The 13,118-nt window shown below is 38.9% G+C and overlaps 1 protein-coding gene across 1 annotated transcript in view; it reads left to right on the top strand.

Annotated features, from left to right (window-relative positions):
• CSMD1 (CUB and Sushi multiple domains 1) overlaps window positions 1–13,118 on the top strand; it is a 1,869,885-nt gene that overhangs the window by 329,674 nt on the left and 1,527,093 nt on the right. The window contains 1 exon segment of the mRNA XM_055335505.1: window positions 9,469–9,685. Coding sequence (XP_055191480.1) covers window positions 9,469–9,685 — 217 coding nt within the window.

Raw genomic sequence — 13,118 nt, 5'->3', positions numbered from 1 at the left:
GGGATACGAATGACAGCCCTGAATGCCCTGGGCAACCCAACACCTGGGTGGAGTTGACCGGTGAAGTTCCTTCTAGTACCGTGACTTTGTATTTTTACAGACTCTTTCTAGCTGAATGTGTATATAGATTAAACCTGTGCCGCCGTTATCACTGCTGCCCCCTCATACACCCAACTTGCTCACATACTTTAACTATTGCATATCAAGTGCCAAACACTATTCTGGAATGGGCATATCAGCAAAGCAGGCAGCATCCGTACTCTGGAAAGGGTCACATATTAGTTACAGAGACAGGTAGTCAGTGAGTAAACAGGTAAACAGGATACATTCACAAAACGATAGGGACAACAACAAGGACCATCAGGGTGAGGGACAGTTAGCAATGATGCAGCAGGTCATTGACCAAGATGAGTGTCTGCACTCAACCTGCATGAAGCGATGTCAGATACGGGAAGATCTAGGAGAGGGGCATTCAGGGCAGACGGATAGGCTTGTGCAAAGGCCCCGAGGTGTGGATAAGCTTGGCATGTTCTAGAAAGGGAAATAGATTAAGCAGACCTAAAATGCATTGGCTTATGATAAGAAACTTTACTAAAATGAAGAAAGATCATACTCTTTATATTTACACAGCCTGGAGAAAATCTCATCTTCTGTTACAAACAATAGAAATTGGACATCCATGGTTCATTTGTACTCAAAGGGCTACCTGTGTGGCCTTGTTCATGGGCTGGGGAATCATTAGGGATAAACTGATTCCTTGGCCCCATCTCAGGCTCATGAGCCTCTGGCTTTTCTACCTTTTTTTTCTTTTTTTTCTTTGCTCATGTTGTGAGTAATCTCCCATAAGTGTTTGGGATTAAAACTAAACCAAGCACCCCAAGGCTCTCAGCTACAGGAGCCAATATTCAGCTGCTCCCAGTGCACCGAGAAATATAATGCTTTTAAAACTTCCTTCAGGACATGCTGTTCCTAGAACATGCCTGAAGACCTCAATTTCGAAACACCTTAATCAAAGTCCTAGGAAGGGCATTTTAAGTCATGATCCTTACGCAATTAATCATTTTCCAAAGAATGCAGACCCTGAAGTAATCGATGAAACTGCAGGAGATAATGCAGAGTTTAATGCATATTTGATTTGTTTACTGCTTCAAAAAGTCTTTATCTGATCAGGGGAACTTCCTCTTCCATCATTGAAATTTGAGGGCTCCTGATATTTGAAATGCTGGATCCACTTCAAAGTATGTCATAATCCTTAGTCATTAGGGACAATGAGAACTCAAGTGAAGGCCTATTTTTTTTTTTTTTTAACTTCAGAGTTACTACTTTGTTACATCAAGAGGAAGAGGCGATTTTTAATCTTGTAGCAAACCTGCAGGTGTGCAGTATTATCTTTCTAAAAAATGTCAAAATCAGAGAAGCTTCAGAGAGATCAAGAATCTGGTCTCAGGGAAGTAAAATTTCCCTTGCGTAGAAATGTACGTAAAGCGGGACAAATGTAAATTGTTGTTTTCACAGAAAGGATAGAGGGAGTGAAAGGAGGTGGCGAGGTGGCCACTGGGTCTAATAAATATGTTTAGTTTTCTCAAAATTGCATCATTTTCAAAATAAATCAGTGCGGTAATCTGTGCTTATTGCAACAGGATATGAACTTGTTTATTTTTTATGTCTGTCCTTACTGAGTCTTCGCTGTGATGTTCATATAGCTTCTGCTCATTTTCTGTGTTTACATACAAATTTATTCGCTCTTATAAATGATACCAGGCCAGGTAGTTGGAATATGATTATAGATTTCCCAAATCTTCTCATCTCTGGATTATGCCTCCGTGGTCTCGGAGATCATTTATCATGTGACTGGTTTCCGTCTTGGTAGATTTCAGTGTGGAGTATCCTCTCCTTGCGTGGCTTCCTTCACATGCTGAACAATACAGACAGTATCTCTCTGGAGTCAACGAACCGAAATCGCTGAATGTCAAAATGCCCCGGATAGGAAAACATTTGCTCTCAGAATGGGGTTTCGTGTAGCAAAGGCATTCCCTTATCATAAGTCTTTGTCTAAATAAATCTAAGAGCGAGCAAAATGGAAGCTAGGCTAGCTCCCACCCAGAAGGCGGTGCAACAATTAAATGAGATAGTACACGCCAAGTGCTTGGCACAGGAGTTTTGCAAAAACTACTTCTATCGCTTTCTAAGAATGGGTCATGAGGTCCAGAATGGAGGAAAACAGCACTAAACAACTGTGGAATCGAGGAAGGCATTTGCTTCTAGACACACTCATTCATCAGATGCGTACAGCAAAGCGGGATGAATCACAGATGAATCATCTCATAAAATACTTTCTTTTAGGGAATGAAAGGTGTATGCTCACTAGGAGCACAAGTTAGACAGTAAGAGATTAGGAGGGGTCCAGACCCTGAGGTGGGCGGGGGGGGGGGCACCTTCAGAGCACAGAGATTATTTCGTCTCAGAAATGACCAGGACAGAGCGCCATGCTCTGGGGTGAGGGTTTCCAAAGTAGGGAACTGTCCCCGAGCACAAGAAATTCAACCTCTCCCAGGATGTGTGTCCCACTCAGGGGTACATCCCCATGCAACACGCAGCAGCTTACTCTCCACAGGGCATGGGTTTTCCAGTGGTCTCCTTGAGGGGTGGGGGTCATCTTACAAAGATCAGCATCCACCAGCCAACCAACCCACCCAGACTCATCCTGGATCTGCTTCTCACTGGCTCTTGCTCATCCTGTAGGCCTGGCAAATATGTCATCTCAAACACACACATTAGGTAACACAAGACTGCTTTAAATTGTGTCGAGCTTAGAAAGGTGTCCAGTAATGATAGTAACAATAATCTTTAGTCATGGGGCTCTGAATGATTCGTATAGTTTTAAATGCTACTTTATCCTTTTTTTCCCCCCCACTGCAATGGGCATAGACCTGTTTTAAATAAAAACTGAAGTGAGAGTCTCTAAATCTCTGTGTTTCATCACTGTTTTATTGTGTGATCTGAGCCATTCACTGTGGTTCCATCAGTGCTCCGGGATAGATAGGATGGATTGCCTCTCGTATCGTGCTTCTCTCTGGTGAGACAGCTGTGATTTGGAGGGACAAACATGAGTCTCTTAAGTCGGAAAGCCCTACTTCATGTCTGAGAAACTTGGGACGGCTCTCTGCGTCCATCTGCATGTCTACATCTGTACCCATCACGTCGCAGGACTGCTATCTGGCCAACTGAGATTCTGTGTGAAAATATATTTTGAAAACACTGCCTCACTCCAAAACGTCTGAGAGAGAAGTGAAATCCCTGCTGGTAATCCTCTGTGTTGGACGCCGTGGTATTGAGGATCTCTAAGTTGGGTAGAAATCTATACTAAATTAACTCGGTGTGAGTCCCTGATACCTAATATTACGTTGATTAGTTCAGAATGAACCAAGTATTTCACAAGGTATAATTTAACTGCTAGAAGATCTAGATATCAGTTTCTTTTGTTTTTCTGGCTTCGTTGAGATATAACCGATATATCGCATTATTAGACAGATACCAGTCCCTTAAAATTCAGGCATGGGTCGAAATATCCTGATTTGGTCTGTTTCAATTGTAGCACCTAACAACTTACCTGTAGGATCAGTTCTGCGTGTTTCTGTGTCATGTGTATTTAGGGCATGTGTGCCATTCATCTGTGTGTGTACATACAGTCTTTTTCTCCCATCGACATTGACATTTGATTCCAAGGTAACTTTCAGCATCAGTACTCAAAAAAAAGACCATTAGACATTTTCCTCAGTAATAATCGAGTTTTCAATCTTGCAAAAAAAAAAAAAACACGATTTCCACTAAAAGACTAAAATTATCTGCAGATTACTTCAGTGCCCTCAGGAAATATAACTTACAAAAGTACTTACAAAAATAAAAAAATATAAAAAAAAGTACTTACGATGGACGCCTGTTGAGCAGTATGTTACTGTGATTATGTTTACAGTATTTAAAAAATGTGGCCATTGAATTTTTTCCCAGTTAAAGTAATCTGCTTATTTTAAGCTATTTTTAAGACCAACATTTAAATCGAGAAATAGAGATTTGAACCATTTAAAAAGAAAATATTTGTGAGATATTTTAGAGTTCCCTGTAGAAGTCAAGTGTCCATGATAGTGTAAGAACCAAGAAGGGAAAATCATATAAGGGAGACAGACAAAGATCTTTGCTGGGGAGGTTTGAGGAAGAAGCTCAACCTTGACATTTGATGGTAGCAGGGCTACGGACGAGTCCCATACATGTAAATTCAGAGATACATATGGATGACACGTGTAATCTATATACATTCTTCTCTAGCTTTATTTTGTTCAACTAAAATAACTCTTCGCTGTTAAAGCAATCTTTATTTCAGACATACATACGTTACCAGGATACCTGGATTAACTTCTGGTACCAATGAAGGATGTCATCTCTAAATTACTTGCATTCATTAATCATAATCACTTTACATCCTGGGATTAACCATTTGGAGAATAATTTTAGTTCAATTACAGATGGTGTTGGCCATTACGTGGGTGAGTGTGTTAGGAAGCATGAGCCCCAGATAGATCATAATGGTGCTGACGTCCACAACTTCAAGATAACTAAGATGGCCTTCAACGCAACATTAATATAGAATTTTGAATTACTCTCAGGAGCTCTAGTCAATACCATTGTAGTACTAATGCTTAGACAAATAATTATTTTCATGTACCATATGTGTTGGTGTTTTAAGTAAGAGTCAAGATGATTTGATGGGTCGGGAGACATTGAGTAAATTGCTGGCAAGTTCACAATTTCCTCCTGTGACCAAAAGTTGAATGGTGTACAACAGGGTGGGATTGTTGCCCCTGCAAAAAAAGTCCAACAAAATCAGGATTATTATTTTTTCCCTGTCCCACAAAATGCTACTTCCTTACATCTTTTGGATCAGCACTGACCCAGACAAGAAAGAGGTCGGGACTGCTGAAGGGTTTCCATTTTATGATCCATTTGTCTTTTTTCAATTTTAGAAAAACCCACCCTGATTCTGAATCTCCAGCTGCCTATAATCGTCGTCTTTTTTTTTTTTTAATTATTATTCTATTACCTTTTTTCTTATAGATTTGTGAGGTGTATTTATTATTTTGGGGACATGCCATTTGTTGAATACAAATATCCCAGTGTTTGTGTTTCTTTTTCACTCTTTCCTTTTAGAAGTATTACTTTTTGTGTTCTATGTAAGAAACCTTTGCTTAGCCCACAGTTAAGAAGAGTTTTTACATTGTTATTTTTTGGAAATGTGATCCTTATACATTTTACATTTAGGTCTGCGATTTATAAGGAATTGATCTTCATGTGCATTGTAAGGTAGGGATTGAGATTTATTTTTCTCATCTGGATCTCCAATTGGCCCAGCACCATCTACTGAAAATACCATCCTTTTTGTAGTGCACTGCACCTTTGCTATAAATCTAGTGTCTATATCTCTAGGAATTTGTTTTGGGACTTTCTACTCTGTCGCATTGCCTAGATATCAAGGTTTGTACCAATTAAACACTGTTTGCTTTTTACGAAGATATATAATGCCTTATTATATATCATCTTATATATAGATTATATTATATATCTAATTATACGTTATTATATAGATATATACTATATATAATATATATACACACATATAATGATATATAATAATATAAAGCTGTATAGCTTTATAATAAGATGTGATCTTCAGTAGCATAAGATCTCCAGTTTTGAAAAACATAAAAACATAAAAAAACAAACAAACAAACAACAGTTCTGTTCTTCAAGGTTGTTCTGGATATGCTCGGTCCAGACCACCTGCATCAGAATTGATCTGAGGCAGAGACACTTGAAAAGCTCCTATGTGGTTTGGAATGTGCAGCCAAGCTCTAGTTACTTATCTCACTTTTGAGCAGTCCCAAAGTTTCCACTAGGACCTGTGGAAAATTCTATCTACTGATCAAATGTGACTCATTCTTCAAAATACACTGTACTAATGGGGACCCACTGCTGCCTCGATATTATTCCTTGGAGAAAATCTTAATATCTGAACATCTGGTTCAGCGTGATGGGTCTATCATAGTAGCTACCTTCCAGCTGACACTTTTTCTCTTGGATTTATTTTTCTTACCTCCAATTTATAATCAAGTATTCACTTTGTGATTTACTGTGAAGCAAGAATTGCTAGATAAACCAGAGAAGCTATTTTCCTTAAAGACCTTTCAAAACCCCACAGCTTTAATACTTACTTGTTACAGTGTTATTGTTAGACTTAAATTTAGTGGAAAATGGGCTTCTTATTAGTTCTTTGGTTTTAAACTCATAAATCCCTTTCATTAAATCTTTTTTATGAAGATTTAGCAAACTCCCACCAGCATTTGATAATATTCCTGTGAAAGACTTGACTCTGAGAGCTACTACTGTATTTTTTTTTAACACGTAAAATGTAGTTGCAAATAATCTTCTGTTTGCAGTTTAACAATAAAAGCTGGGATAATACTAGTATTCGGATAGTTACACTGCACATAATAATCTGAGTGTATCCTGGTCCCTCCCAAACTTTCATATCTTCCTACTGTCAAAACACTTAAATACATTTAAACATATTGGTAGGAAACGTCCAGATGGAGGAATGAAAGCCCGCAGGCAGTTTTCAGGGGCTACTTACTAGCTAGCCCCAGGCAGAGTGAAGACTGGAAAGATTTGATGGGAGTTACTTTGTTCGCTGATCTGATGGTGAGATTCACAGTTAAAGTGATTTAAATGTGTTCATCAGGGCAGTTCACATGGCCTGTCTGTCCCTACCTTTTTCCATTCTGGCTGCTTGGCCCACACGTAGAGGTGGCGGGCACATGATGGGAAGTCACCCACGAGGGCGTGTGTCAACCACAGCAGGGACCAGGGTAGCCTGTCACTAAAGCTTTTATGCTAGACATGAAATGAGGGAAGAGGAGGTGGGAGAAACAGGTAGCAGAGGAACGATGGAGCTAAAGCAGGTGGATGAAGGCTGAGGAGCATCAGGCAGGAGAGGTCCTGGGGAGGTCGGGAGGGTCAGGGACCCAGGGTTTATCTACCGGTAGAACGCAGTGGATGGGTGGGCATGGGGCTCTTGCCAATCGCCCAGACCCTGTCCTTGCAGCCCTTGTACATTGAATCCTGGGGCTACGGTTTACCAAAAAGGGCTTATTCTTGAAATTGCAGAACCACCAGAGAATCCCAATGTTAAAATCAAAACCATAAAATCTTGAGGAGCCAAGGCCGCAGGGAACCAGCTCTTAGGAACAGTTTCAAATCCACCCAGTGGCTGAAGGCATCTTGATGGCGCTCACTGTGCTTCCCATCTTTTGCCCATTTGGTTTCTGCACCAACACCACCAGTCGTCGGTGGGGATGGGGACCCACTCCAACAGACCAGCAATGCTTAGGGCGCCAGCAGAGTGTCCTGAAATTCACTCCATCCTGCCACTGTCCACCTGCAGACAGCATCAGATTTCACAGGGCAGGGGCTCAGTTCTATGGCACCATCTTCCACTCCAGGCACAACCCAGAAGTCCAGGCTGTTACCTGTATTTCTCACCTACCAGCTGTAATCAGGGGTTCCGCCGACCTCTTCCTCAGCTCCATTAATGTCCTAGAGGGGCTCATAGAACTCAGGAATTCCCTTATTGGCTATATCACAGGTTTATTACAAAGGCTATTAAAAGATACGAGTCAACAGTCAGATGAGCTGCACAGGGCAGGGTCTTTCATGTTCACCAAGCTGGAAGCCCTCTGAACTACTTCTTTTGTGTTCCTACGGAGACTTCATTATAAAGATATGATTGATTAATAGGTATCATTGGCCATTGACAGTTGATGTAACCTCCAGCCCCTTCCCCTTCCCAGAGGTCTGGAGGGGGGACTGGAAGTCCCAACGTCTCTAATATGTGTTTCTCCATGCAACTGGCCCCCATCCTCACGTGCTTTCCAGAAGTCCTCTTGTTATGGGATGCAGGGTTCTTGTCTCACAGAGTCCAAGAATGAAGCTCATAGACACCGAGGGGTGAAGTGAAGTGAAAGTGTATTAAGTGAAGGTGAGAACAGAAAGCAGAGAGGAAGCTCTCTAGAGTCAGAGGGGTCCTGAACGGGTGGCCACCGAGGGCTTTAGGGCCACTGAGGGCTTTTAGGGGCAGTCTTCTGTGCAGAACTGCCTGAGAAGCTTGTGGCCTTGAGATTCTGTACTGTGTTGGTTGGAGCCAGGACTCTCACTTGACACCCTTAATGGCTTCATTCTTTGAGGTTTAGTCATTTTCGGTGATTACACACAGTAGCTGCTGAAGAAAGGTTCTCCCTAACATCTGGGGCCATGGTCTGGTCCATTCCCTTATCTCTTGCTCACTCTGGTTTAGGGCTCTTGCCTGCCAGGAATAGTCTCAGAGCCCTTGGCTCTCCCTGCTTGCATCTGCACACTTTCCTTACTCACTCCCATTAACATGACACAAGACACTCTTTTCCTGTCATCCTTTAGGAAATTCCAAGGGTTTTAGGAGCTCTGAGCCAAAGGAGACAAAGACCAAATAGATATTTCTTATTATACATCTTATTATCCATCATCATGCCACAAATGTCAGTCTTGAGCAGTAAGAGCAAGGCTGATTCAGCCCATCTGAGGGGAGTTAGACTAAGAAGCAGGAACAAAGTGTAGCCCTCTCGGGGGAAGCCTGACTCTCAGGGCATCTGTCTGGGGGTGATGCACCTGCTCTCCCTGCCATTGCTGAATTGCTCCCATGGGAATCGGAAGGCATCGCTGGAGGGGCGCCCCTTCTTCTGCTGGGCTACTCCTTAATTTTTGCATAATTAATTTATCTTATTTTATGCCTTTTGTTTTGAACTGGGAGAGATTTATGCAGCTTTGTTTTATTCTTTGGCTCTGTGGGACTTTGCCAGGGTTTGTTAGAAATCGACAGTTTGAAGACTGAGTGTGGTTTTCCCTAATTATTCATGTTGCTTCTGGTGGCAGTCATTTGGATATACTATTACATGCATCTGTGTGTCATTTTATAATGGTTATTTGATCTGTTGGTTTAGTTTTTCTGAGCAAGAGACTTAAGGCAGAGTGTTTCAGTACTCAGCATCACGCTGTGGCAGATAATCGACACCAAATTTGTTTCATAAATATGGCAGGTTGGTATTGATGAAGATGTATTTGAAAATTGCAAAAAACATTTTTCCTCAAATTTCTAATACAAGTTCCTAAATTTATATATTGTCCTTCTTTGCCTCCTCCTCATCCCCCACACCCACCTTTTAGCACCAGAGAATGCTTCTACAATTCACCATTTGTGCATGAAGGGTCACAAAATAAGTCATTATAAAAAATGGCCAAAATGGTTGGAAATTTAGTTAAAAAAAAATCACAAAGTAAAGACAGGCCAAAATAATATACTGTTTTTTTTTTGTGTGCTTTCTTTTTAAGGTCAGAACTGCGGAGGTTTAGTCCAAGGTCCCAATGGCACCATCGAGAGCCCAGGGTTTCCTCACGGTTATCCCAACTATGCGAACTGTACCTGGATCATTATCACAGGAGAACGTAATCGGATACAATTGTCATTTCATACCTTTGCCCTTGAAGAAGATTTTGATATTTTATCGGTTTATGATGGACAGCTCCAACAAGGGAATTTGAAAGTGAGGTAAAGTATTGGCTCTTTATACTATAGATTAGGTGGCACCCTTTGACTTAGATTCTGAAACTTAATTGGAATTGATTATTCAAATTTAATTATCAGGAAATTTTAGTTGCAATAAAGAAAAAGTAGACTTTTAAGCACTTTTTTTTTTAAATACTGAACAATTTCTTATTGAAAGCAATCATCAACTTCATTTGTAGACATCAAACTGCTGTGGATCCGTAAATGGTGTTGTCAAGGTAATTCAAGTGAAGTTACAATACACCATTCTTTTTAAGCAACAGTGGATTTGAGAGAAAACTCACAAAGAGAAATGCATGAGTACAATTCAGAGAACAACAAAAGGAACTTCTATGTTGTCAGAGAATTCATTGAATACAAAGAGTCAGGGAAAGTGGGTGGGATAAAACATGAGAGAATATTGAACTCTTTGGAGAATTTTTGGTTTACACAATCATAATATATTCCATTCCTCATTAGCTTTCTCTTCTGATCTATGATTTTAACCATAAAGAAAGAACAAATATTTTCTTGGATGATTTTAAATTATTTTTTTTCATTTATTGCAAGAAAAAAAATTGTGCTTGTACAAGCATATCCTTTTTTTCTTTTTAAAGAAAAATTATTTTGTCAAAAGAAAGAGGAATAACCCTTAAACAGAAATTGAGATTTCTTAGGTAAATGAATACACATACTTAAATAAGACAAATAAAGCTTTATCCTTTGGCTTTAAAATCTGTACTAATTAGAGATTATTGTTGACTATACGGAGTTTTGTAGGAAAATTTTTAGTGGGCAGAAGAAATTGTATGGCTTGGATAAATAAAATACTATCGTTGCTAATGTCTGCAGAAAGACACACAAATCACATACTTTATATTTTATTTTGTGATGAGGAAAAAAATCTAGGTAAAATGTTAATATACTAGCATATATATAAGTTAATACATTAAACATATAATGATAATTTCTATTTGCACTTTCTTTATGTATTTTCATATATAAAACACCTTTTGGGTTTTCTGGGTCTTTACAATATGTGTTGCCTGTTTTTAGAAACTCTTTTCCAGTTACCCTTTTTGTCATATATTGCACCCAAGTATCTCCTTTATAAATTACTTAGGTAAACTTTCTCCTAACACATATGGTTGTGCACTTTGGATGTTTGGGAAAGTCTCCATAAATATAATCCTTGTTAATTCGATGCAAGATCTCTTACCCATTTCCTGCTCTTCTAAAAATTAGTATTTACTAGTTTTTATTCCAAATAAATCATACTAGAGAATGGTGATATGTTATAACAATAGTAAGAATTGTAATAGAAACTGCAAAGACTTATAATATAAAAAAGAAATAGAGAATCCAGTTTATTCAAATATCATCAGATGACTCTCTTTTAAAAGTAATTCTTTCTCTTTCCACTAAGAAAATTCTCCATATGTACTCTTTAAAAATATTTCCTTGTCAATATTTCTATTTCCTATTTTTTAATTTATACTTTAAAATATTCTTATTTTAATATATATTATGTTATGTTTTATAATTATTTTACTTTATTATAATTCCTATAGTTTACCTTATTCTAAAGGAGATCTGCTTAAATGTTAATCTGATTCCCTGTCTTTAAGTAATCTATGCTCTTACCGTGACATTATGGCCATTTTCTATATTAACTATAAGGTTTAGAAAACAACATTCCTATTATCTTCCAGCAGTGGAAATATTAAGGTTGGAATAACTAGATTCATTGTATTTTGTATTTGTATTCATTGTATTTTATTTCAGTGAACAGTATATAAATTGGTATCTGTGCCTTAATGAGCTTTAGAAATATAGGTGAGTTATATGTACAACATCATGATTTTTTTTTTTTTTTTTTACTGACATAGATATTTTCACCAGAGAAAGCAACACACACAAGGCCAATAAGAAAGAATCACTTGGCTTCCTATAAATTACTCAGTTAACTACAGTTTTTTGTTTGAGACAGAGACTAAATATGTCAGATTTCTACCAGTTTCTAGTCCTTAAGGCGAAGAAAATGCCTTGTCTCTCTATGAATCTAATCTCTATTAGATTTCTTGTATCTCCACACTTAGGATGCCTTCATGTGGACAGTCTATGGGCCGAGGGTAGCTCTTCTGGGACAGAAGTGACCATTCCAGGTATCATTACACAAATAGGCAAAACAAATCAGAAACAGAATGTCACGGTGTCCTAAGTGCTAGGAGTCTTTACTCATATGACATTTTGGATAAATTATGACATAAAATAGGAATATGAGCTTTGTTGATGTTATAGGATTGCAGGGTTCTTGTCTCACAGAGTCCAAGAATGAAGCTCATAGACACCAAGGGGTGAAGTGAAGTGAAAATGTGTTAAGTGAAGTTGAGAACAGAAAGCAGAGAGGAAGCTCTCTAGAGTCAGAGGGGTCTAGAACGGGTGGCCACTGAGGGCTTTTAGGGGCAGTCTTATGTGCAGAACTGCCTGGGAAGCTTGTGGCCTTGAGATTCCTGTACTGTGTTGGTTGGAGCCAGGACTCTTGCTGACACCCTTAATGACTTCATTCTTTGAGGTTTGGTCATTTTCTGTGATTACACACTGGGCACCAGAGAAAGATTCTCCGTAACATCCGGGGCCATGGTCTGGTCCATTCTCTTATCTCTTGTTCACTCTGGCTTAGAGCGCTTGCCTGCCAGAAATAGTTCCAGAGCCTAGTCAGGGGCCCCTGGCTCTCCCTGCCTACACCTGCACCCTTTCTTCACTCATTAAGGTGGTTGCAACATTTCAACATTGGTTAAGGCAAAGCAGTTTCAATTACTATCAGATTCTCATTAACAAGGTGGGGGAGACTCTAGTCTCCATGCTTGCTACCATTAGATCTTGGAACCATCGTCTACTTGTCTAGTTCTTGAACATAACACACACAGCAGTTCTGGAATTCCAAGGATGTTTTGTAGGAGGCCTGATGCCTGCCCTGACCCACTGAGTTGTCATAGAAGTTCTTTTCTTAGAGCTGTCCTGGTCCAAATTCTTGTTTTGCTGCTGCACAGAAACTGTTTTTACTAGCTCAACCTGTGCACTAAAAAATAATAAATATTTTTTTTTATTAAAGAACTTGAAAATTTTATTATTTCTTTTGTTTATCTAAAGTAAAGAAATCTTTTTCAAGTAATATATAATTTAGATTTAATAACTAACAGAATTTAGGATGTGAAGGCTGTTGTAATTTTGTAATGTAATTTGATCTTTAGCGAGGACTATCCATATTATTTACCCTACGTAAGAAAAAAAAAGTATTTAAAGCAAAAATGAAACAAAACAAAAATCTCCAACATGCAATATGTTATCATCTTGGATTATTTATATAATTCAGATAAACACATATAATGTGCACTTCCATCAATAAATTAAATTTTAACACATAGATATTGAA

The sequence above is a fragment of the Nyctereutes procyonoides genome, unplaced genomic scaffold, assembly GCF_905146905.1.
Source record: "Nyctereutes procyonoides isolate TBG_1078 unplaced genomic scaffold, NYPRO_anot_genome, whole genome shotgun sequence".
In the NCBI taxonomy this organism is placed as follows: domain Eukaryota; kingdom Metazoa; phylum Chordata; class Mammalia; order Carnivora; family Canidae; genus Nyctereutes; species Nyctereutes procyonoides.
The sequence above is the reverse complement of the archived record's forward strand: the minus strand, read 5'-3'. Positions and strand labels throughout refer to the sequence as shown.